General features: G+C 37.6%; 1 protein-coding gene across 1 annotated transcript in view; it reads right to left on the bottom strand.

The window, feature by feature from the left end:
- Positions 1 to 22,392, bottom strand: part of USH2A (usherin) — a 385,837-nt gene that overhangs the window by 48,000 nt on the left and 315,445 nt on the right. The window contains exons 58-60 of the mRNA XM_054170013.1: positions 14,759 to 14,917; positions 13,960 to 14,122; positions 7,748 to 8,102 (exon numbers count right to left, since the gene is read on the bottom strand). Coding sequence (XP_054025988.1) covers positions 7,748 to 8,102; positions 13,960 to 14,122; positions 14,759 to 14,917 — 677 coding nt within the window. The remainder of the gene's footprint in view (positions 1 to 7,747; positions 8,103 to 13,959; positions 14,123 to 14,758; positions 14,918 to 22,392) is intronic.

The raw sequence follows: 22,392 nt of genomic DNA on the forward strand, positions 1-22,392 counted from the left end.
TGCAAACGAGAGAAGCCATGAGCCTTGGAGCTGGAGCCAAGCCTTGCTTCCCCTTGCAACTACAATTCTGCCATGCCTCAGTTTACCCAGGAAAGCCAACAGCCCTTCATCCTGCTGGAGTCTGATCAGCCCTGAGACCACGTGTCATTCCTGACAGCAACCTGCCCTGCCTGGTGCTTGACAGCGCCTCAAAGCCTCAACAGCTAATACACTGCAGCAGCACTCCCCATGTGGGTGGAATCAGCTGTGAGCAATGAATTCACTGCCTCTTTGGCTTAACAGTTCTTGCCGAGTCTCCCCTGCTGTGGTCGAGCGCCATTTTGAGCCAGGGAATTCTCTTTCCCTGTTATTCCTACCTGTTTGCTTAAAATTGTTATATTTGCCTAAATACTCTACATTCCCATTGTAAATACATATTCTAACCATACATCAAACTTATTTGATAAGTTTTGGTAATTTTTCATATGAATAAAAAGGTATTGATATTTTTATTAATATCCATATTTGCCATATCTTAATTATTCAATAAATTCCTTAACAGCCACCCTATGACAATATCAAAGAGCTTTATATTGGAGTTGCCACATACATCCGCTTAAAAATGTTAGTTAAATGTGAATTAAAATGTAGTCAAATCCAATTAAGAGTTTTTAGGCAGATATCTAATTTGAGAAACAGCTGCATGTATTACCCAACAAATTTCTGTCTTCTTCTCCATTGTTATTTCCTACTTACCTATGAAAAAGCATCTGCAGCTGACTAAAACCTTGTTTTTATAGCAGTTTTAGTGTGGCCACGTACAACACACCACAAAGGGAAGAATGTCCCTCAAATTCCTATCAAATTATGATTAATAAGATGAAGGTTTGTAAGGATTTCTCTTTCGATTATTTTATTTTTACAAATCAGAAAACATCCTGTCAACGGTGTTTGACAACCAATCAGTGCATGATTAGGCAAATCTTATTCTTACAACTGAAAACATCATTGAGAAAAGCATAAGTATAAAGCATATCTAGGGAAACAGCATATGGAGAATTTCTACAATCTCATTTTAGCAATCTGTATTTAGGTTTGTTTGCCACCTATTCATTCATGACTGCAAGTGAACAATCTGCACTTCCAGATTGTTCCCCAACACCATTGTTCCATCAGAGAGTACCATCTCTTAAATTTTTCAGTGTGCATAATCCCATCGTGTGGGTTAGCAAAGACTAGCTAATTAACCAGCTCAAAATCAAACACCTTCTTTTGACTGACACATGCCCACAGTGGCATACAAGTGTACTAGAGAAAAGCAGTCTTACACGAGCAGCTGCAGCCAAAAGTTTGTAAAGGTCCACGTTACATGTTCTGAAGGTTTCACGGTCCCTAGATGTCCTGTAGGACTTCCATGCTCCTATCTAATTATATGTCTGAAGTCAGAATTTGTAAATATTTTCAAAGGATCAAAGTCTACACACGTTTCGCTCATCAAAAAATGACCTATGGAATGGGTGAAAACGAGATCTTGCACATGGAGAAACCCTAGGGTAAAACACACAAGATATTTCCAAAGAGGTAACTAATTTATTTGTGGAAAAACATATCCGCTGATCCAGGCACCCTGGTCTAGTCAATCTATGGCGTGTGATTAGGCACGGTCAGACATAACTCTATCAGTATTTTTATTTCCGGTCCAAAAATATATCGAAAGGCAAAGTTATGTTAACAGAATTAGGAAGAAAATATTCAAGAAAGGAACAGAATGTAACCTTCAATAATACAAATCACCAGTTGTGGGATAACATATTAAAACCTCACACCCACCAGATACATCTTTTCCCTGCTACCCCCCATCCTAATTCACAAGAATTTTTTTCATTCTTGGCAGAGCTCCAACAGAGTCTATAGCTATGATTTTGTGGCTGCTGAGAGCTTTCAGAAGACACTGAAGTGCCAGCAAGGATCACATAAATAAAAAAGCTGAAGCCTCTCCCCATTCTCATCCAGTTCTATTACTACAGTACTTCAAAATCATCAAAGTTGTGCAACAATCCATTTCATCCTTTCAACTTTAATTAGGCAATTCTACATGTCTGTCTTGATAGGTGGGGCTTACTGAAGCACTTAATCAGTTTCTGGAGGGGTATCGTAGTGCCAATCCAAATGCTTATTTGAGCAGAGCTGGAGTGCCAAACCCAGCATATTCTGCAGCAGCATGGAAACAACAGAATCTGTGAGACGCAGATTGCTTCACACAATATTTTTTTTTTTTTTTAAATCATCCTTCAATGTGAAGGAGCAGTTGTCCTGTATTCATCCTGTGTAATCTTAACAGGTCTAGAGATTAAAGCACAGGAAGCATTTTATATTATTGGGCTTTCCTGGCAAATAAAACAATTACAGCAATTCCAGTACAAGCCCTTCCTGAAACTGTGCTAACGAGGCTTTGAGTCTTAAAACCTGCATTTAAATCAAATGATTCATTTGAAAATCCATCACATACAGCACACACATAGTAGGTGTGTGGGTCATTTCATTAGAATTAGCAAGCAAATGTCTCTATACATGAGAGGTCACCAGTTGTTGTAAGTTAAAATCTTTTCACTGTTAGGCATAATTAAAATACTCTAACAGTGGTTTCAGTAATTTAAACATTGCAGTATTGTTGTAATATTTTTCTAGGCTTCAAGAGTTCACAATTGTTTGGTCCAATCAAATCTGGGAACACTAGAGAAGTTATCACCCATCAAGGTAATTACTTTCAAGTTGAAATAATTACTCCATCAATGTTAATGGTCTTTCAACTTCAATAAAGCACTCACCTGCCGATAATCACAGCTAACCTCTTGCTCTCATGCAATTCCCTCTCTATTTAGCAGGTTATATTACAGCCGTTAGAGTGGTCACTTGTCCTGAACAGCTGCTGAATTTCACTTTGATCGGCTGTGAACCATAAAAAAATTAGTCATCTGTGTATGATTTCCCTCTAACCCATAAGCCCTTGCAGAGCTAAGGATATGATCTTTCGGCTGTATTAGGGCATTGCTGAGCAGCCATCTTGTTTCTGGTTGTGGCTACTTTCCACCCACTAACAGCAGCATGGCAGCCTAATTAACTTCTGCCCTCTGCTGCCATTTACAGCTTTCATTCTTTGCTAAGCAGCACATCTTCTGAATTTATGGCATGTGCAGGGATTCCTCCATTTACTCTCATGTTATTTTCTTAGAGTGTAGTCCATTTCCCAGGTGTCTGAAATAGGCATATAAAAAAAAGTTTTGCAGGTATATTTTCCTGGTATATTTTTTCCTCATTCTTGTGGCTATAAGCTTCATTCTTTCACCTACATGGAACATTTCATGCACAGTTCTGCATAGTGCATTATTGAATAATATTGTTTACAAGGGAATTATTAACTATGTGATATCCCCTCTCTATTGCAACCAAATGTTCACTGGTCTATATGAAGAAATTCCTACTGTATTAAGTATTTCTGAATGTGATGAATAGGAAAGAACTAATTCTAGATGCAAGACTTCTGATATCTGTATTTATCATTTTCAGTCTGGTTATACATTCAACACACAAATTACTGTCTGGTTATAACAGCATAATCATGCAAGCCAAAGCCTAATCCTTGTACCAGAGCCTATTATTATTGCTATTCTGCAATATGTCTACAGATTTCCCTACCACAGATAAAGCATCTGCCAAGAGGACCCTGGCCAATACAGTTATTTACCATCACCCCAAATAATGTAAGGTAAGCCAACGTGTGTTCTCAGCGGTTAGCATAGCTGCATCCAAACTGATGGCTTTGCTGGTGCAGCGATACCAGCTGAGAGATGCAGTAATTTTTTATGTCCCAAGTTGACATAGCTATGCTAACAACAAACAAACAAACGCCTTGCAGAATAAAGTTAGACTGAAAGCCTCATACTACAAATTGCGAGTAGACCTGTGCTTCTAGGTAGACACAGGTATAGGATTTCCCAGGAATAAAGCCTATAAAGCTGATACCCATCTCTTGCATCCTGAAATTGTATCTCTAGTTATGTTCTGTGGAGTTGGAATTAACTCACCAAGGCCTTGAGTCTTCACAATAATAATGGACATCACTGTCCATCCCTCATCTCTGGATGCTTTTCCTTCTCCGAGCACATTCTAACTACATATTCTTACATTTTTCACATTTACTTGGCTTTGAATTCTCCTGCTCATGATAAACCACCAAATAATTTATATAAGCGGCATAGGATAAATAGTGTTGCACACGCACAGAGCATCTACCAAGCCAAAGTCCAAACTTAGCCACAGCTTTGCCTCATAGCAACATCTGGACTAGAACTGTTAGAGAGCTGGGATGTGTTTATGCCATTTTGGCAGATACTGACTTCATAATGAAATCAACTCTGGGTCCTATGTTCACAAGATTAAACCATCAATTCATAAAATGAAAAGCTTTGACAATCTAGTCACTTTATGCAGATTTCTGTAAATGAGACCTTACTGTCAATCCATTCCTTCCTTCCTAAACACATCTGCCTCATGTTAATGCTGTCAATAAGACACTAAATACCATTCTTGCTTCAGAGGGTTAAAATTAACTGGGAAGACATTGCAGGAGAGCCTTGTACTGCTATAACCAGTCTTGACTTGACTTTGCTCTGCAAATAAACCAGAATGTCAGTTTAACTTGCTGTCACCTAACATCTGTCACTACACTCCTGGTCAAACAAGCTAGGGAAATGGGAGACACTGCTCTCTAACTGCAAAGCATCAAAATAGTGTACATGTACTTCACTGGCTTCTAACAGTGCAGGGACATCCTTCTTTTGTTTGAGCGGCAAACAGATTTTGGTCTCAGAACTGAGTTCTCATTTTTACCTCCACAGGCAGCATAAAATGTCAAGGGGCAGTGATAACCTTAAGGTACCAGGCAGCCGTACCTTTGATACATTAATTCAACTACAGATAAGCGCACCCTAACTGGGGAGTGAATAGCTGCATTTCAGAAAGGCAGAGTGTACATGTCTGTCAAATAATTTGAAAACCCAGAAGATGCTGCTCATTTGACTCTGGAAATGGATAGAAATGAGCTGTCAAATGAGAACAGTCTGCAGGGATATTAGCGAGAGCTTTAATTTGTATCTTGCACTGTCACAAGGATTGCATTTCTGCTTTAGGTTTTGGTCAAGCTTTATGGCCTGTGGCAGGCAACCAGGGAGAAACTGACACAAGCAGGGTGGGATTGGGTACCACAATTCTAGCACTGCTTTTTTTTTGCCTTTTTTTTTTTTTTTCTTTTTTTTCTCCCCTGGAATAATCTAATGGGATAAGAATGGAGTCTGAAGATTAAATAAAGGACCAAACTCATTGCTTGCTTAATACTTTAAGTCTTACTTGTAACATGGAAGCCTGTGTGAGAGAATGACTAATGGTGTATCCCATGAGGGAGCTCCAATAGAGATGCTTTAGGAGATTAAATGATTTAGCCTAGTACCCCTGAAAGCTATATTTTAAAGGGGAAGAAGTTTAATCATTGGAATGCTAGTTCCTTCAATAAAATTACTTTTTAATTAAAGTGTCTCATTCAAAAAGCTACAGTTAGGGGTACATCAGCAATTTCATGATAAAATTCTATTTTAAAAGGGTTATAACTTTGAAAGTTGGTGTCCAGGCTTTTGCCTGCTGGGATAATTGATCTGACCTCCTGACGATATCTTTGATAACAGGACTCTGCGCACTTTGTATCAATAACTTTGGTTGAAAGCTTTAACTGGTCTGCTATATTCAGAAGAGGTAGGATTCAGATCTCAGCTTCTTAGTACAAATGAGTAACAACTCTTTGGAGTTAATGCAGTTACCACAGCTTAGAGTGAGTGCGACTGATGGAAGAACTACACAGACAGATTTCTCCCCAAAGGATAGTATAGTATTTTAAAATAAAAATGAAATAAAATAAAAAGTAGCAAAAATAATCATCAATATATGTTCTTGACAAAGGACAGCAAAGAAACCATGCAAGTCAGCTTTGCCGCAAGACTAATAGAACAGCTGTACATATGCTGCCAGAACGTCATTTAGATTCAGGATAGTGTTTGGGGAAAATAAACTATTTTGGATCCAAGAAAATACTAATTCAGTAAATAATAACTTGTTAATTTAAAAGGCTTTTAACTGATGCTGTTAAAAACCCACACTGTGGCAACATTATTTAAAATGCCATTTTGGTAGGTTTTATTACCCACAATACAACCATCTTGGACATTCTGTGTTGTTGTTGGCATGCTTAGAAGACATTGCAATGCATGACTGGCCGGGTCAATTCCGACACTGAGCAACACATTGCATGCTGCTGAGGTAGAGTATTAGGAGAAGCACTGTCATTTCTCTGGTTTTGAAGCTTTAGCTAGCCCATCACAATTACGACTCTGATTTCATTTTTTTTTAAAAACACAAGTTCAGAGAGTGAAGTATCCAAATTCTATTATTAAAAACCTAACATACTGTACAATGCAAATGCAACTATTTCAGAAGCAAAAAGTATGTGTTCCTAGCATTCAGCTCAGGACCTGCTTTCTCCTTGAGAAGATGCATTACAAACTTAATCTGTTTAGGCTTCCAGGAAGCTAGGCAAACACTGCTTTGGAAACACATGATCACAACAGCACACAAGATGAGAAACTTCTCCCACCTTGTCACATCAAGATTTGTCTAAGGGAGTTACTTAAAGGTTATTATTGGGTATTCCAGAGAAGGCCCTTTAGGATCCTACAGGGATGTCAAACATGCAGTTTGAGGTATGGAAAAAATTAGGGGATTTCTGGTATTATTCAGTAAAACCATGCCCTATGAATAAAATGTAGTGAAAATTCCAGGTTTATGAAACTGAGGTAGTATAGCTCAGGAAACCTAACTTTATTACAACCTTCTTAAAGATTTTATAAAACTTGTTTTCAGGAGATAGTCAAGTAGAGCAGCTATCCTAATATGCACCATTTCAGTTCAACTATCTATAAACTGTCTCTCTATAGAAAGACTAGAATGTAATACATAGGTGGGAGGAGCAGTGGTAACCACACAAACTGTAATACTTCTGTAACTGATTTACATAACACTTTCAGTCAGTTCACAAACCAACCTCCTTCTCCTTCCATGTACTGAATAGAAATGTAGTATTTACAGACATTCATGTTTGTAAAGTACCTTGAAGGGAAAGACATGTTAGCAGTATAAAATATTCTAATGTATGTAATGAAAATAAAAAAAAAAAAATCAATTATTACAAGCAAATCTACTTTTATGAGGGGAACATGCAAATGGGTGGCATATATGAACCATGTAATCAGTAATGAATTTATTCACTTTGCGATTCCAACTGAATTACAAAACTAGAATTATACACAGGGAGAATGGATTTTGTTGTTCTTTCCATAGATTCTGTAGAACTAATTTGAGAGTCAGACAAAAAACTCAGGACTGTGTTTCAGAGTGAGGCTGATGAATCTAAATACATGTGCTTAATTCCTCCAGAAATGACCCATCTAAGCTTTTCAGTACTCCACTTGCCTTTACTAGGAATTGGGTATTAATGTGAAATGTTTTGGTCTCTGTTGGGCCAAGCACAAAATTTAAACTAACAAAACTAGTAGCAATTGAAAATCCAGCTGTCCCAACCGGTGTTAAATGAGATATTAAAATATGACACCAATCAAAGAAGAGTAAAAGCAACTTAAAACTGGATTTGTGGTCCAGTTCTTACCGTTACGGTCAGTGCAGTAACAGCTGGGGTGCTAAACGTTGGATCGCTGCGTTTTTCTTGATAGACCACCTGGTAGAGAGATATAACACCGTTGGGGGAGACAGGCTGGGTCCAGTTCAACCGCACTGAATATGCACTTGTTGCTTGTGCCCAAGGGGCTCCCATGCCCCACGGGGAAGCCTCCAGAGTTTGGATCGAAGCCCACAGGCTGTCCACTGATCCCACAGCATTTTGAGCTCTGGCACGGTATTCGTAGAGAGTAAAAGGCTGTAGAGCATCAGATGCATCAATAAATTCCAAAGCTCCTTTAGACCAGATGAACAAGAGCAGCTCTTCTTGACTGCCCACAGGACGTCTGAAATTAAACAAAGGCAACATGTTTAAAATTGAACTTAACTTTAGGAGTCCTATGGTAGTAGATCCTGAAGTTGTAAGTGCAACCTGTACTTCAGAAAAGGAGAGAATTTATTTCTGTACATTATACATACACAAGGAACTGCCTATCTTTGCATGTTAGAAGCATTTCCCTGAACTTGTGTTAGGTGCTGAGTGGTGAAGAGCTTTTTGAGGAAATAATTTAATTATCCTCCTTTATCTGGAAGACTACAATAAAACACACCAACTAAGAGTGCTGTCTCAGTCTATAGTAGCAGAGTAACAATACAATAGAATTTAGAACATGAGATTTTAATCCTTGTGCAGTTGCTAGGTAATGACTTGAATTGCAATATGGCTGCAAATTTTCGACGTTCCCTCGTTTATGGAAAACTTACAACCAATTTACTTGAGCAAAATGTTACTTAGTAAACAAGGGATAAATATTCTACTATGCCCTCAAAACCAAAGCCCTGTACTTTTAATTTCTGGTTTGCTCACCATAAATACCGGATTTGTTCTTGTGAATGGAATAAGTAATCCCTTGTGCATAAGTTTAGCAGAATTTGCAACTCAAACACAAAAACTCATTACAATATTACAAGTAGTGGTTTCTGTAATAGACCACATATTTTTCCAGCACTGTTTTTGTTTAAAAATGCAAACTTAAGAAGACAAGTCACTGTATAAGCTTTTGGCACAATGAGGTTTTATTTTTCTCTATATATGTGTGTGTGAGGATATACATAGCATTCCTGCTACAGATATGCTTGTGTTGGACCTGGTGATATCCTAAGTATCAGAGATAACAGATGATCCTCAGCCCCTTTCTAATGTGGTGCCTTGTAGTATGTAATTTACAACAGCTGTAATAAAGCAAACACTCATCTTCAAAACAGAATTATCAAATCAATTCTTTCACTTGGCATAAAAATGTTTGTGTGAAATTAAGTTGGTTACATCTAAACACTGCTATAAATCTCAGTGATGGTTGTGCTGCACTGCATATGAATTTAAGTATTTCTCCTACTCTTCGCCAGAGCCCTGGCCTTTGCAGAATGTAAAAGCACTTTCACCATCCGTGCCAACAACAAACATGAAATTACATTATCTGCCACTTTGATTGCAAGCAGGCTAAATTCGGAGAAGTAAAATTAGTTTGTCTGACTACTGGGTGTCATCATGACTACACACACACCGAGAAGCTAAGAACATTTCTTCGACAGGAGAAAGTCTGTATTTCACAGAATTCTACCAGATTTTATTTTGTAGTCAACACAGCAATTACTCTAAAAACATAAAATGCACCAATGTTTAAAATCTGATAATCTTAACTGTTTCTAATAATATATTCCCAGGTTTTTACATATAAATATGATGAATGAATCCATGTGTGTACACAGCTGTTTACTCATGCATATAAAAGGTATGCACAAATCCATTACTTCCTTATATGAAGCTAAGGAATTGTTGCTATTCTCTGAGATAAGTAGAATATGGGCACTTTAAAAGGGTTAAAGCATGATTTAAAACAAACAAACAAAAAAACAGTAAGAGTTTTGGGGTCCAATGCCTCTAGCAAAACAAGTCAATGACATGATGCATTGATACTGAGAATTGGTTGGCAGAGCTGGATGAGAAAAAAAAAAAAAAAAAAAGGCAGGTAGAACAGGCAGGAAAGATTCTTCAGGAATCCCCTCTCTTGCAACACAATGTCTAGAAGGGTAAACAATTTTACACTGACCCCAAAATTCCATCACCTCTTTTTAATACATTTCTCCATGCTCTATCATAATAACAAATTAAGCCCTGTGCAGAACTGTACCTTAGATGCTGTTCACTGACTTAAAGCAAAACACATACTTCTGAAAGGTGAATTACCTCTATGTCTTTCTCCTGCACCTAAAAATAGTCTACTCCCTGTGTAGTAAAAAATACCTAAAAATCCTCTGTAGATAACTGAAAAAAAAGAGTGTGTTTTACTGCAATAAATTCACACTTTATATGTCTTGTCTGACCAAGAAGTACGACACTTAAATGAATACATGAATTTATGTTTTGTAAGTTTTTGAAACTCTACGGTAAACAGTTGGGGTTTTTTTTCCACACTGAGACATCAAATATGTCACCAACTGTAAGCTCATCCACAAGCAAAGCTGTACAATGTAGTCTGGTTAAGTATTTAGATCTTATTACTGCTGAATATTTAATGAATGAAACTTATGGTTAGGTAAATGGTTCCATCTGTAGTGCTAAAACACAGAATATCTTCATGTATGAATAAACTTTGAACAGAAGTGGTTGAACAGTCTGCAATCATTTCAATTGTCTTAAGATTTAAGATTCAACTGCTCATTTAACTGGAAGTGTTTCTTATGTACAATGAGCTGCAAAGGAGAATAACATTTCCAAGAGCTAGAGGCTGTCTCTTAATCTGCATAGTCTGATTTGCTGCTCATATTCATTTTAAAGATGCTCAGATAGTTATTTTCGTAAGGGCAAATTCTCCCTGCCCCACTGCCAATCTAAGCCAGTTGACAGAAAGAGGAGAATATAATCTTCTTTGTGACAGATAACTATAGAGCTGTATGCAGAGGACTGCAGCAACACTAACTGCAACGCTCACCCCTCAGCTTTCTTAAGTGGAAGGAGACTCAGTGAATCCCCGAGGTCTTGCAGGTCAGCCCAGAATTATACTTCATGTGTTTACCTTCCACCGTGCAATAGAAGTACACATCTTAGCAATGCCTGCTGTATTCCTTACCAGAGTGATAGTGAATTATTTATAGCAACACTGAGAAGTCCTGGGGTAAAATTCAAATGATTGGGGAATGACACTATCCACTGGGGCAGTCATGAAACATCAGCAATGCTCCCTCTCTACAGCTTCACATCCAGTTAAACAAAGCAGCCTGACTTACCAATCAGATTCAACAAATCTACAACAATGTAGTTTGCATTTTTTTCATTATTTTTTTCTTAACAAGTTTTGATGTCAAAAATTGAACAAAAGGAATTTGAGATTATTGCATGCAATATGTTAGTATAAAGTAGGTGTTATATCAACTACAGGTATCAATAAAACCATAAACTGAAGAACCACAGAATTGTTTGGGTTGGAAAAGACCTCTAAGATCATCAAGTCCAAATCCTTCAGGAGCTCTTATACTCAATGTCTTATCCATCCATAAGTATTCTTATATTAAACTATCTACCAATGTATGTGCCTTGGAAGCTGTCATTGGTGTGTCTAAGGATAAGGGTAAGCAATGAATTAATCACAGAGAGCCAGTCCACTGCAAGTCATAGTCACTAGCCAACGGTCACTGGGACATGCCATGTGTCCCAACAGGTAACAGCCACTCAGACATGCCCTCCGATTTCATTTGCCTGATTTTTCTGCAACATTTTCACCATCGGGATTGCTGAGCTAATGAGCTACATTACAACCTCACCTATATTTACCAAATAATATAATCTTACTGAACTCGTGTTCACCAAGGCATGAGTTTGACATGACATGAGAGACAGACACTTTGACAGAAATTCAGACACTCCCTCAAGCAAGATATGAATCAAAACAGTTACAATTTTAGACAGTGTTTCTTTAAGAGTCATCTCGTGCATCCTACTCGGTGCATGCTGGTGGTCAACAGAGAGCAGTTCCATTAGCTGATGTGACCTACATCTTATTAAAATACAGCACGAAATACATAATCTGTTTCCATAACATTATTTTTCAGACTAGCAATTTCTGTGGTTGTCACAGGGATGTTTTGTAATGATGAATGGGAAGAGAAGTAGATTGGGTGATTGTCTCATGAACCAGATCTTTTCTCATTCACAATCTCTTCTGAGTTGTGGCCCTTTCTGGAAAAGTTTAGGAGCCTCATATCTGTGTTTAAAACTGCTGTATAAATAATAAGAGATAGTGACTTATTATTATTAATTAATAAACCAACTTTACCTTTTTTTTTTTTTTTTTTTTTTTTAATTTCTAACAAAATGGCTGCAAACTTTCAAGTGCTTTTAAGATTCAAGAGGAAAGCATGGCTACTGGCATTTTAATGCAAAGATCTTCACACATGCTAGCTCCCCAAGCCTCCTAGATTTTGAGTAAAATAAATTTATTTTGGTGGTGATGCAGTAAGAAAAAGGCACATGATGAAGAAAAAATTGCATGGTATAACCTCCCATAGAAACACTGCAGTCTTGGTGCTGTAACAATGTAAGGTTATGTGTGGCTACAAAATGAAAAAGAACTATGTGCTTACATCCCATTTCTGATTTTTTCTTCACCTATCTGAGAAAGATTTGATATTGTTGTTGTCTAAGCACATTTAAACTTCAGCTGAAATAACTGCCAAGTGATTCATGCCTATGTAGGTGAATATAACGATTGTATCTGGAGCCCCAGTGCGCCATTTTCATTTCACTTTAAATAAAAAACAAAATGTATCTATGTCAGTCAATGCCCTTCTGCTGTACTCAGAGGTATCAAACAGGCTACAATTATGATTGTGAAGTGATTGTGTCACATTGGAGGAAGGTTTATTGCTTTTGAGTCTGCTAGGCAGTAACACATTCTGTTTCATATTACTCTTTATATCATTGTTTGGCTGTGACTAGAATAATCAAATGCCATCAAATGCTGTCAAATTCAATTTACAGTATTTTTCACTGAAGCAGGCTTTCTGCATTATATTTCCTGTTTTCCCGTTCTATGGTTGCCATGGAATAGCAGTAGTAATCATCAGCTTTATTTACAAAACCAACAGAGTGAAGACATGTCTTAGGCTACAACACATACTTTGTTCCTCTTTATACAGGGGAGGACTTGGGTATTTGATCAAACAACTAAAGAAAGGGGGGGAAAAAGGATATTTCAAGAGAGCAGGAAGTTTTAGAGACTATTTCTGTGTTTAAGGCAAACGTGAATTTATATTAATTATCACTGCTGCTTCCAAAAGCTAATTTGATTCCTTTTCTGCTCAGTCACAGCTCTAATGTAATAAAATACCCCAAACTTGTTGCGAGAGGCTAGGTTCAGCCCAGCATGTGTTTGCCATGCATATTAAGAGTTTGGAAGCCCAGGAATTTCAGAGTTTAAATTTCTCTATAATACATGGCTTCAGTTTCATATTCACTGATTTTTTGTAGATCTTAACATAGGTGCCTCCAGCAAGTTTTTGCAAAAGGGTCAACAGACACACAGATGTCAGTGCTCTGCTACTTTGATACTTCCCTGAACACAGCTATCCAGATAGAGAAGTCATCACAGAGCTTTTGAAGCTCCTCATAATGAGCGAGGATGTGTCGATCAACCACCTAGACAAGGCATTTGAATAAAAGCACCAAGGAACATAAATAGATGAACTGTACTCACACTACAGATTACTTACTTATAAAGAGCACCATAATTTGTCTTGGAAAAATTATCTGTATTAGGAACCTAGATACCTTTTTTTTTTTTAAACTTTGAAATGGTGAATTACTCTTCTTTCCATTGCAAAATTCTCAACTGTGTATCAAAGAGGATTGAAGAATGTACCTAGTGGTCTAGGTAAACACAGTGGGAGTATCTATCTTAACAATTTTTGCCTGTCCTTTTGAATTTTTAAAAATACGTTTTCGCCTGCTTAAAAATACAAAAATTCTTCAGGAAGAAGATTCTTATCTCTTTTTCTCAACTTGTCCATCCATAGATCAGCATCTCATCTTAACACTTGAAAGGTAATATGCATTTTGCCACATAATTATACACTTTTTTCCACATCCTTAGCATATCAAAGATTAGTTCAATAAGACTAAGAATCTGAGATGATAAAAGTATTTACCTGTGAATAAAGTAGTTAGTAATGATGCCATTTGGTTTCTTAGGTGGTGCCCATTTCACTTCTATAAGCGCAGAGCCCATTGCTGTAACAATGGGTGGGCTCAGTTCCTCAGGAGGTGCTTCAGCAGTTCTTGAACATGTTCGACCACTTACTCCACATCCACCTACAAAACCAGAAGTTTGCTTAATGATGAGAGCTTCTTCCTTAACAAAAAATACAATAAAAGCAAGTATAATGGCAGAAGAAAAAGCTCCTGCTGAAACAGTGCCTCCTTTCACCTCACTTCCTTATTAAGTACCCATTTAAATTACTGCAGCTGCACTAATTAAATACTCCCAGCATTCACCACTGCAGGCAAGGAGAGAATTGGCTTCAAAGTGCCATTTTAGAAAGACTTATTTCACCTGGTTCCTGAAAATTGCCATTGACGTTAAGGAGTTTTATAATATTTGGGCTTTTCCCTCCTGACTTTATTGCTTCTTGTTGGCAAACAGTTACAGAACCAATTTTGTTCTGTATGCACATTTTCAATAAATTGTTAAGGTATTTGTGAAAAGTTTTCAATAAAATGGCATATATTACCTAAACCACATTTTTTTAAAATCTCCATTTAAAATATTCATGATACAGCATGCAGAAATATTTAATGCCTCATTCAGTGCTAGGCTTTCTTGTTCACTAGGTAAACATTTGACTCCAATGTAAGAATTAGATTTTATCTGTTTTACTGAGTTGAATCTATTTGGTAAATCTCCATTCCTTTCCAGACACAGAGATGAGTCTTTTAAAATCATCTTACCATTCTGGCATGCTTGTATTCTTATCTCATATTGGGTGTAGGGATCTAGGTCATCAACAAAAGCATAATTTGCACGTCCCACTGGCTTCACCACTAGAGTGGGACTACTCGCATTTAGTAAGATGTTGTATTCCAAAGGCATACTGACAATGAATATCCCTGTTGTGAAACAGAAGAATCAGTGATTATCTGAAATACTAACAACAGTGCAGGACAACTTCAAAGAGGCATTCATCCCATGTAATTTTAAATGTAAGCCCCCTCTGGAGGTTTTTACCTACTGGGTTGTTGGGTTTTTTTTTAGAAACTACATCCATTTAAATACAAACTGAAACAGATACATCTGCAGATCACAACTGGAAGACAGGCATTACAGTTCTTAGCTAAAAATCAAAATGCAATTCAGTCAATGCCTGTGTTGCAATTACTGCTTCTGGGAAGAGTGACCTTATGACTGGGAACCAAGAAGCTTTTATGTCTTTATTTTGGAGAGACAACAGCTACTTAGCACTGCTGTTTGAATATAGGGTTGCATGATCAAAACACTGAATTGCCACCATTCAGCAAATTATCCTGAGTGTAGGTTCTTAGTCTCCTTTACCAGTAAAGTATGATACACTAGCTTGAACCAAGGAACATAATTTCAACTGATATAAAAAGTGTTCAGGTTTTGTTGAAGAAAAAACCCTCAGATTTTGCTATTTTGTCTTAATTCAAACATTTTCCTCATCTATTCCTTTCACATGATCTCAGTTCCTAATTTTCCAGTCCTGTTGAGAAGCTGAAAAAAACCCCATTTTTTCCATGAGAACATGCTAAACCCTAGGCCATCCCCCTCAGAATGATTGGCAGAGGATCATGAATACTCTCTTGCTACTTCCTATATGATTTCTTGAGGGTTCTCTTTTAGTTTTGTTTTGAGGTTAGGAAATGGTCTGTAGTCTTTCGGGGTTTATTTTTGGTTTGTTCTGGATTTTTTTTCCCACTATAGGCTGCAGACAGCAGCAATTCCATAAAACCAAGAGAATAACCAAACAATGCTTAAGTATGTTTCCTTCGTTCTGTAACCAGGTAAGACACAGACTTAACAAAGTGCAAAGCAGTCAAAGTACCTTTTTGAAATGATTTAGGATGTATCTGACCAGTGAGGACACATCTCAACAAAACACCTACTTTAGGTGTCAGAGATATGTGTTTGTGATTGCACTAAAACCCAGATGCCTATGAGCAGTATTGAGACTTGTCCAGATCTTGAGAATCTTTCCATTCATAACTTTGGAAAACACTCCATTCTTTCTCCCAACTGTGGTTTTTGGTTCTTTTCTGATAAATTATCTACACTGGTACTGTTGCCCTGAAGCTACAAAGAGCATTTTTTTCCCCATTGTTGTGTGTATTTTGGATGGAATTTTTATCTAAGTATGTATGTGAATATGCACTTTCACTAATTAATTAATAAATAAAACATTACAGGAAAGCAGAGAGATTTCAGGTTTCATTGTGGTACTATAAACAATGAATGCGCAGTGGAGGATCAGAAAAATCTTTGAAATACCATGTTTTTACGATTCTCTGAAGGAAAAGAGGACATAAACATCCCAAAGAAAAAGATACCAGTGCCTCACTGAATGCTAGACAAAGGAAATGTCATCAGATTAAAAAGATGGGAATAATAGCCCTGGAGTGGAGACATGATTTCAATCTTATTCCACTGCACAACTTACATGAAGGAAAAAGATGCTGATATTAGACATTGGGAGAGATGAAGAGACATACATTGCAACAATCCCACTGCCAAATTGCTTTTTTTCAGTGTAGAAGTTCAAAGAAAAATCCCAAGATCTAAACATTAAGACTAGAATAATAGAAATATAATTTCTAAAGTTGTGCAGGATGTTATAGATTAAACTTCTGAGTGGTGATCTTGAAGTAGAAGGATACTGTAACAAAGAAAATTATTTTTTTTTGTCTGTGATATAGGGAAGATAAAATGCTCCAGAGTAGTGCACTTGAGTGTGCATTGTGTATTTATACCCATAATTAAAGACATATCATTACAGCTAAACTACCTTAACTAACTTACCCCCCCCTTTTTTAGTTTTTCTTCTTCCACCTTACCCTCCCCTGTAATTGGAGCATTTGTAAAGGATGTGACAGAAGATCCAGCGGCAGGAATTTGAAATGACAAACAGCACATCAGATAGAAACTACCTTTTCATGTCCTAATTAAGCTCTCCCTCTCCTCCAGTCCTGACAATAGACCAGATATTTCATCCAGAAAAACAGTGACACACAGTTCATTTTTGCACATTTGCCTGGATCAATTATTCTAGCAAAATTATCCAGAAACCTTTAAAATTGGAACTATTGGGAATGCTGGATTCTCCAATGAAAGATTAAATACAAACAAGGACAGCTGAATCCAGCCATTACAATGCAGCAAAAGACACTGATTTCAAAATAATGTACCTATTCATGTTGACTATTCAGTAAGTAGCAGAAATTCTAACCCCATCTCAAAATCCCAAATCTTCAAATTCTGCTGGATGTTGCAATATTTTAGGAATAGTACCAACAATAAATATGCTCAGAAGAAACACATATTCACAAGAAGCCAAGAAGCAATTGTAAATGAAACCAAGTAAACATCCTGAAAAATTTCAGTTCCAATCCAACAGAAACCTTTCTATGATGTGATTAAATTCATTGAAAGTGAAGATCAAAGGAGCTCCTTATAATCGGGATAATAAAAAATATATACTCGTACCACACAGAAACTTGTAAAACACTCTTTCCTTCTAGAACAGCCTTCAATATCTGCAGCCGGTCTGAAACCACTACCATGTGTGCTCTGATGACTGAAGGAAATGAAATGGGCATATTTGTTAAAGTCAGCTGGGAAACCACACGACTTGGTTAGTTCCAGAGTTCATAAATTTATGTCAGAATAAAAGGAACCGTAAAAGCACAAGTGAACCAATTTACCCTAAGTGCAAATGGCAGTTTTGTTATTTGGTGTCAAAGTTACCATGAGCACAATGACAACCTGCCATAACACATTTTCATGATCACTAAAGAACAAGGATTTAGTTGGTTAATATTCCCAGCAATACTCTTTTTCATAATTTACAACAACTAGATGCTGATAGGTTATTTAACATTTATGAAGTTAAGATGTAATCAGAAAAACTCTGATTATCTTTACAAATAAAAAAGTTAAATTATTCCATTTTTTCCCCCTCTTTCTCTCTGTGACTTCATTTCACAGCAGGTGCACATTTTGCAATGGGGCAAGTCAATCAGACTAAACCTTGGGGTTTTTTGGTCATGTTTGGATAACATTTAACGGACAATGCTGTGCAAAACTCCACAAATTATGTTTGATGGCTCTGTCTACTTCAAAACTAAGGTAGTTCATAAAATAGAATTTGCAGCACAAGATGCTTAGAACTCAGTGGGGGAAAGTCATGATGTTTTCCAGACTGGCCACTGTCTGCCAGCCAGACTTAACTCCATTCACCACCACTCTTTGGGCCGGGCCATCCAGCCGGTTTTTTATCCGGTGCAGAGTGCACTTATCCAAGGCTTCTGCCATGAGTTTCTGAAGGATGTCTCACTCTGGTTGCATCAAATATTCCTGTCTGAAGACAGTAACAGCTGGAGGTGCTGACCGCTTTCAAGACACAGCAGTTTGGATGCTGAGCTTGAAAAGTTTGTCCTACAGTGGTGTGGAGCAAACAATAATTTCCATGAGAAAACAAAAATTTAAAAAATGTAACATTGGCTTAGCAAAAGTCTGAACAATTTGTTAGGCCTCAAATAGAGGAGAAACTAGGTCAGCTGGGGAGCTAAGAGACAAATAAATGTAATTCAAATGTGATACCAAGAAAAACAAAGTAGGAATCCAGACATTTTACACAACTTTCATTTTAATGGACAAGCAAGCCCAGAGAGGGATGCAGTAGTGTTATAACATGATTAAAGAAGACATTTTCATTCAGATGATCATTAATGTATGAAGCAAGTAAAACAGAAGCAGAGGACAGGATCTTTTGAGCTTGTTCAGTTTTCATGTTATCGTCAGCAGCAACTGAAGATACCTAGAAGAATCTGGTCTGAGGACCAGTGGGGTTGTCAATGAATTGAAATGCAAGATGGCTACCAGCCTACCTATCAATAACTTTTATGGATATGCCTTGGAAGAATTATTTGGTAAGGTTTTTTTCCATTCAGCTTTTCTGCTTCTATCCGTGTCACTAATAGTTGTTCCATAATAATTGTAACATATCCTTCTGTAGCGTATCAGTGAAATGTACCATACCTGTGAGGTCTGTGCACTGAGGCAATGCAACAAAAGATAATGGGATACCTATTTCAGAAAATAAAGTCCTATTTTCTATAGTGAGTGAAGTGTGTCAAGTGTGTCAAATATTTTTTTCTAAATCTGTCACTTTAACCACTACTTGGCCATCTCTCTATTTAGCTAAGTCAGGAGGTTTGAAATGCTACCTATCTATAAAGTCATAAGATTCAGATATATTACAGATGTTGAAGGACTATAATTAAAGCCATCCAAAAGGAAGGTCTGTGTAATGTGATGTCTATAATTAATCCTGAGAGTGACCATTTGATCTGAATGTATTACAGCAGATAAGAAGATAGAATGCCAAAGCATCCCTGATATCCACAGACAGGAAGACACTATGACTAACCTCTCATTAAAACTTGATTAATAAAAAGCACTTTTTTTTTTTCCTTTTCATGGCAACTATACCAATTAAAAGAAGCATCTTGTCCAGGACTGACTGCCAAGCCTGACAATTGTTATAACAAACACTGCATTCTAGGCTTATAAGGGAAAACTTCTATTATCTCAATATAGACTTGTGAAAAAAGGATTAATACACAGAAAAAAAGAGTAGATGAGAAAAAGAAATTGTCTCCATTAACAAGAATATAAATAAGGATTAAAAGCTGTAGAGTCTGGAAGTTAATCCTACCAAACTGGAGATGTATGTGGCTCCAAATGTCTGCATGCACAGGACATATTAAGAGGATGCATATTATTCCAGGAGATCAGAAACTCCAAAATAAATCTCCACCTGCATGCCCTGACAGTCTTCTTCTTGGGAAAAAAACATCACTGGGAGCACAAAAGTCTCAGGATGAGGATGAAGCAGGATTATGAAGGTCAAGAATTAATTTGCTATCTTCTGTGTATACCTATGCTTCTGCACATGGGGTTTCTTTCAGTAGCATTAGTTGCATTTCATAGCATTTCTCTGCTGTTAGTACTCCGCATCAGATAGTAAAATCAGATAGTGAACCTGAGGTGCTGTAACAAAAAGAACAGCAAGTTTTCCGTTCCTGTCTTCCCAACAGGGGCACCATATGAAAAACAATCCTTTATTCTGTGGCTACCATAGAAATGTGGTGGGATCGTCTCACTCAAGGTGACTGCTTCAATCATTGGCAACAAACTCTTCAGAAGAGATGGGTAAGGAAGGGACGGCAGCAGGGTGGCTCTGTATGTCGGGGAGTGTTTTGATTGTTTGAGCTTAATGATGGTGACAGCAAAGTGGGGGTCAGAATAACTGCCACCTTGGACTTCCAGAAGGCAGACTTTGGCCTGTTACAGATACTGGGCAAGAGAGTCCCTTGGGAGGCATTCCCGAGGACCAATGAGTCCACAAAGGCCAGATGTTCTTCAAGAATAAAGTCTTAAAGGTGCAGGAACAGGCTGTCCCCACATGTCAAAAGATGAGTTGGCAGGCAAAATGACCAGAGTGGCTGAGGGAACTAGGGTTGTTTAGTCTGCAGAAAAGGAGACTGAGGGGAGACCTTACTGTGCTCTCCAACTTCATGAAAGAAGGTTGTAGCGAGATGGGTGTTGGTAACATGATAGAATGAGAGGAAATTACATGAAGTTGCACCAGGGGAGGTTTAGATTGGATGTTAGGAGAAACTTCTTTGCTGAAAGGATTCTCAAACACTGGAACAGGTGTCCCCAGAGCTGTGGTTGAATCCCCATCCCTGGAGGGGTTTAAAAGATGCATAGATGTGGTGCTAAGGGACATGGTTTAGCACCAGACATAGTAGAGCTAGAGGATGATGGGACTTAGTGATCTTAAAGGTCTTTTCCAGTTGAAATGCTTTTATGATTCTGTGATTCATAGTTGAAAACTTAAATAACTGGCCCCAAAACAAGAAGGCAGAGAGGAAGGGACTGAGTGAACAAATATTGATTAAAGTAAGATGAGTGTTCAAGGTGAGCCCCAGCACCTGGGAAGAAGGACATGTGCATTCACTTGCATGAGGAGAATGATTCAAACATCCGTGTGAATAAAACCCTGCAACTGCAATAGAACCTGAGACCAGCCACCTTCTGACTCCTCCGATTGGGTGGTTTCAGGAATACATGAGCTTTTGTATGCAAAATCTTAATTGCAGCATAACCAAATGTACTACACTGAACCTAATTCTCCTTACAGGATTGTACCCTTCTGTGAGTAACAGGAATTTGAGCAGCAGGATAAGAAAATACCTAGAACAAGGACAAGCTTTTCTGGGAAACACCCCACTTTTCACAAGCCTATGCTTTAAATCTATTTATAATGTTGCTGAATATTTTATAGTTTAAATTATACTTATTATCAAAACTGTAATACAGCATGAGTCACTTTCCAATAAAGCCAACTGTAGATTATATGCCATTCGAATTCACCTGCCTTCTGCTGGGTTCTAAATCCTTTCAGGCAGTAGGGGGAAAAGTTTAATTTAAGATTTTAATCTTTTTCATATATTATAGCATTTCTATAATGGATTTTGTGCTTCTGAAAACTAAAAGATTGACAGCTCAGGGTATTATAGATTTATTAATCATTGGCTAAATGGGTAGGGTGAATGCTGCTAAGCACTGCCACAGTACTTGCAATCCCAGGCTTGAAGGCAAAATATTCTTTCTAGGTGCCTTTTTTTTTCAATGCCAGTTGACGCTACTGTGACTGCTATGCAAGGAGAGAACATCTTCAATAATTAGGAAGAGAAGATATCAAAAACTTCCCTGGGTTCATTGATAAAACACATACTGTAGTTATTGGAACATGCAAATGCAAGGTTTCTTTTTAAAAATGGCCTAATTTCAACTGAAAAAGAACAGTATCAAGAAACTGGAAAAACACCTTCCTGGAGACAAACTACAAGAGACAAAGAATTGGCCATTTAGAATGCTCTCGTCGTCTCACAATACCTACACCATATCATTTTACAACATCAGTGAAGTACACCAATCACTGAAGCTATGATATATATTAATGAAATACAGCACTGTCTCTTAAATAACAACATGCCATTTTTTCAGTTACTCCTTTTTAGCCTACCTCTGCAGCAGGCCAAGACAACCTGTTGACATTCAGGACAAGAATAAACAGGTAAAAATATCTCTGAGCCTTTGTTGACCCACCCTGCCGTCCATGTAACACTATGGCGCTCTTGCAAACAAAAATTGCTCAATCAGGTCAAAGATAGCATAGGACCTCTGTGTCACACTCTCACATCTTTTGTTAAAAGAGCTTAACATTGCACACCTGCAGGACAACTAGACATTCTAACTGCTGTGATAGCTATCAAGTCAA

The sequence above is a fragment of the Dryobates pubescens genome, chromosome 2, assembly GCF_014839835.1.
Source record: "Dryobates pubescens isolate bDryPub1 chromosome 2, bDryPub1.pri, whole genome shotgun sequence".
NCBI lineage: Eukaryota > Metazoa > Chordata > Aves > Piciformes > Picidae > Dryobates > Dryobates pubescens.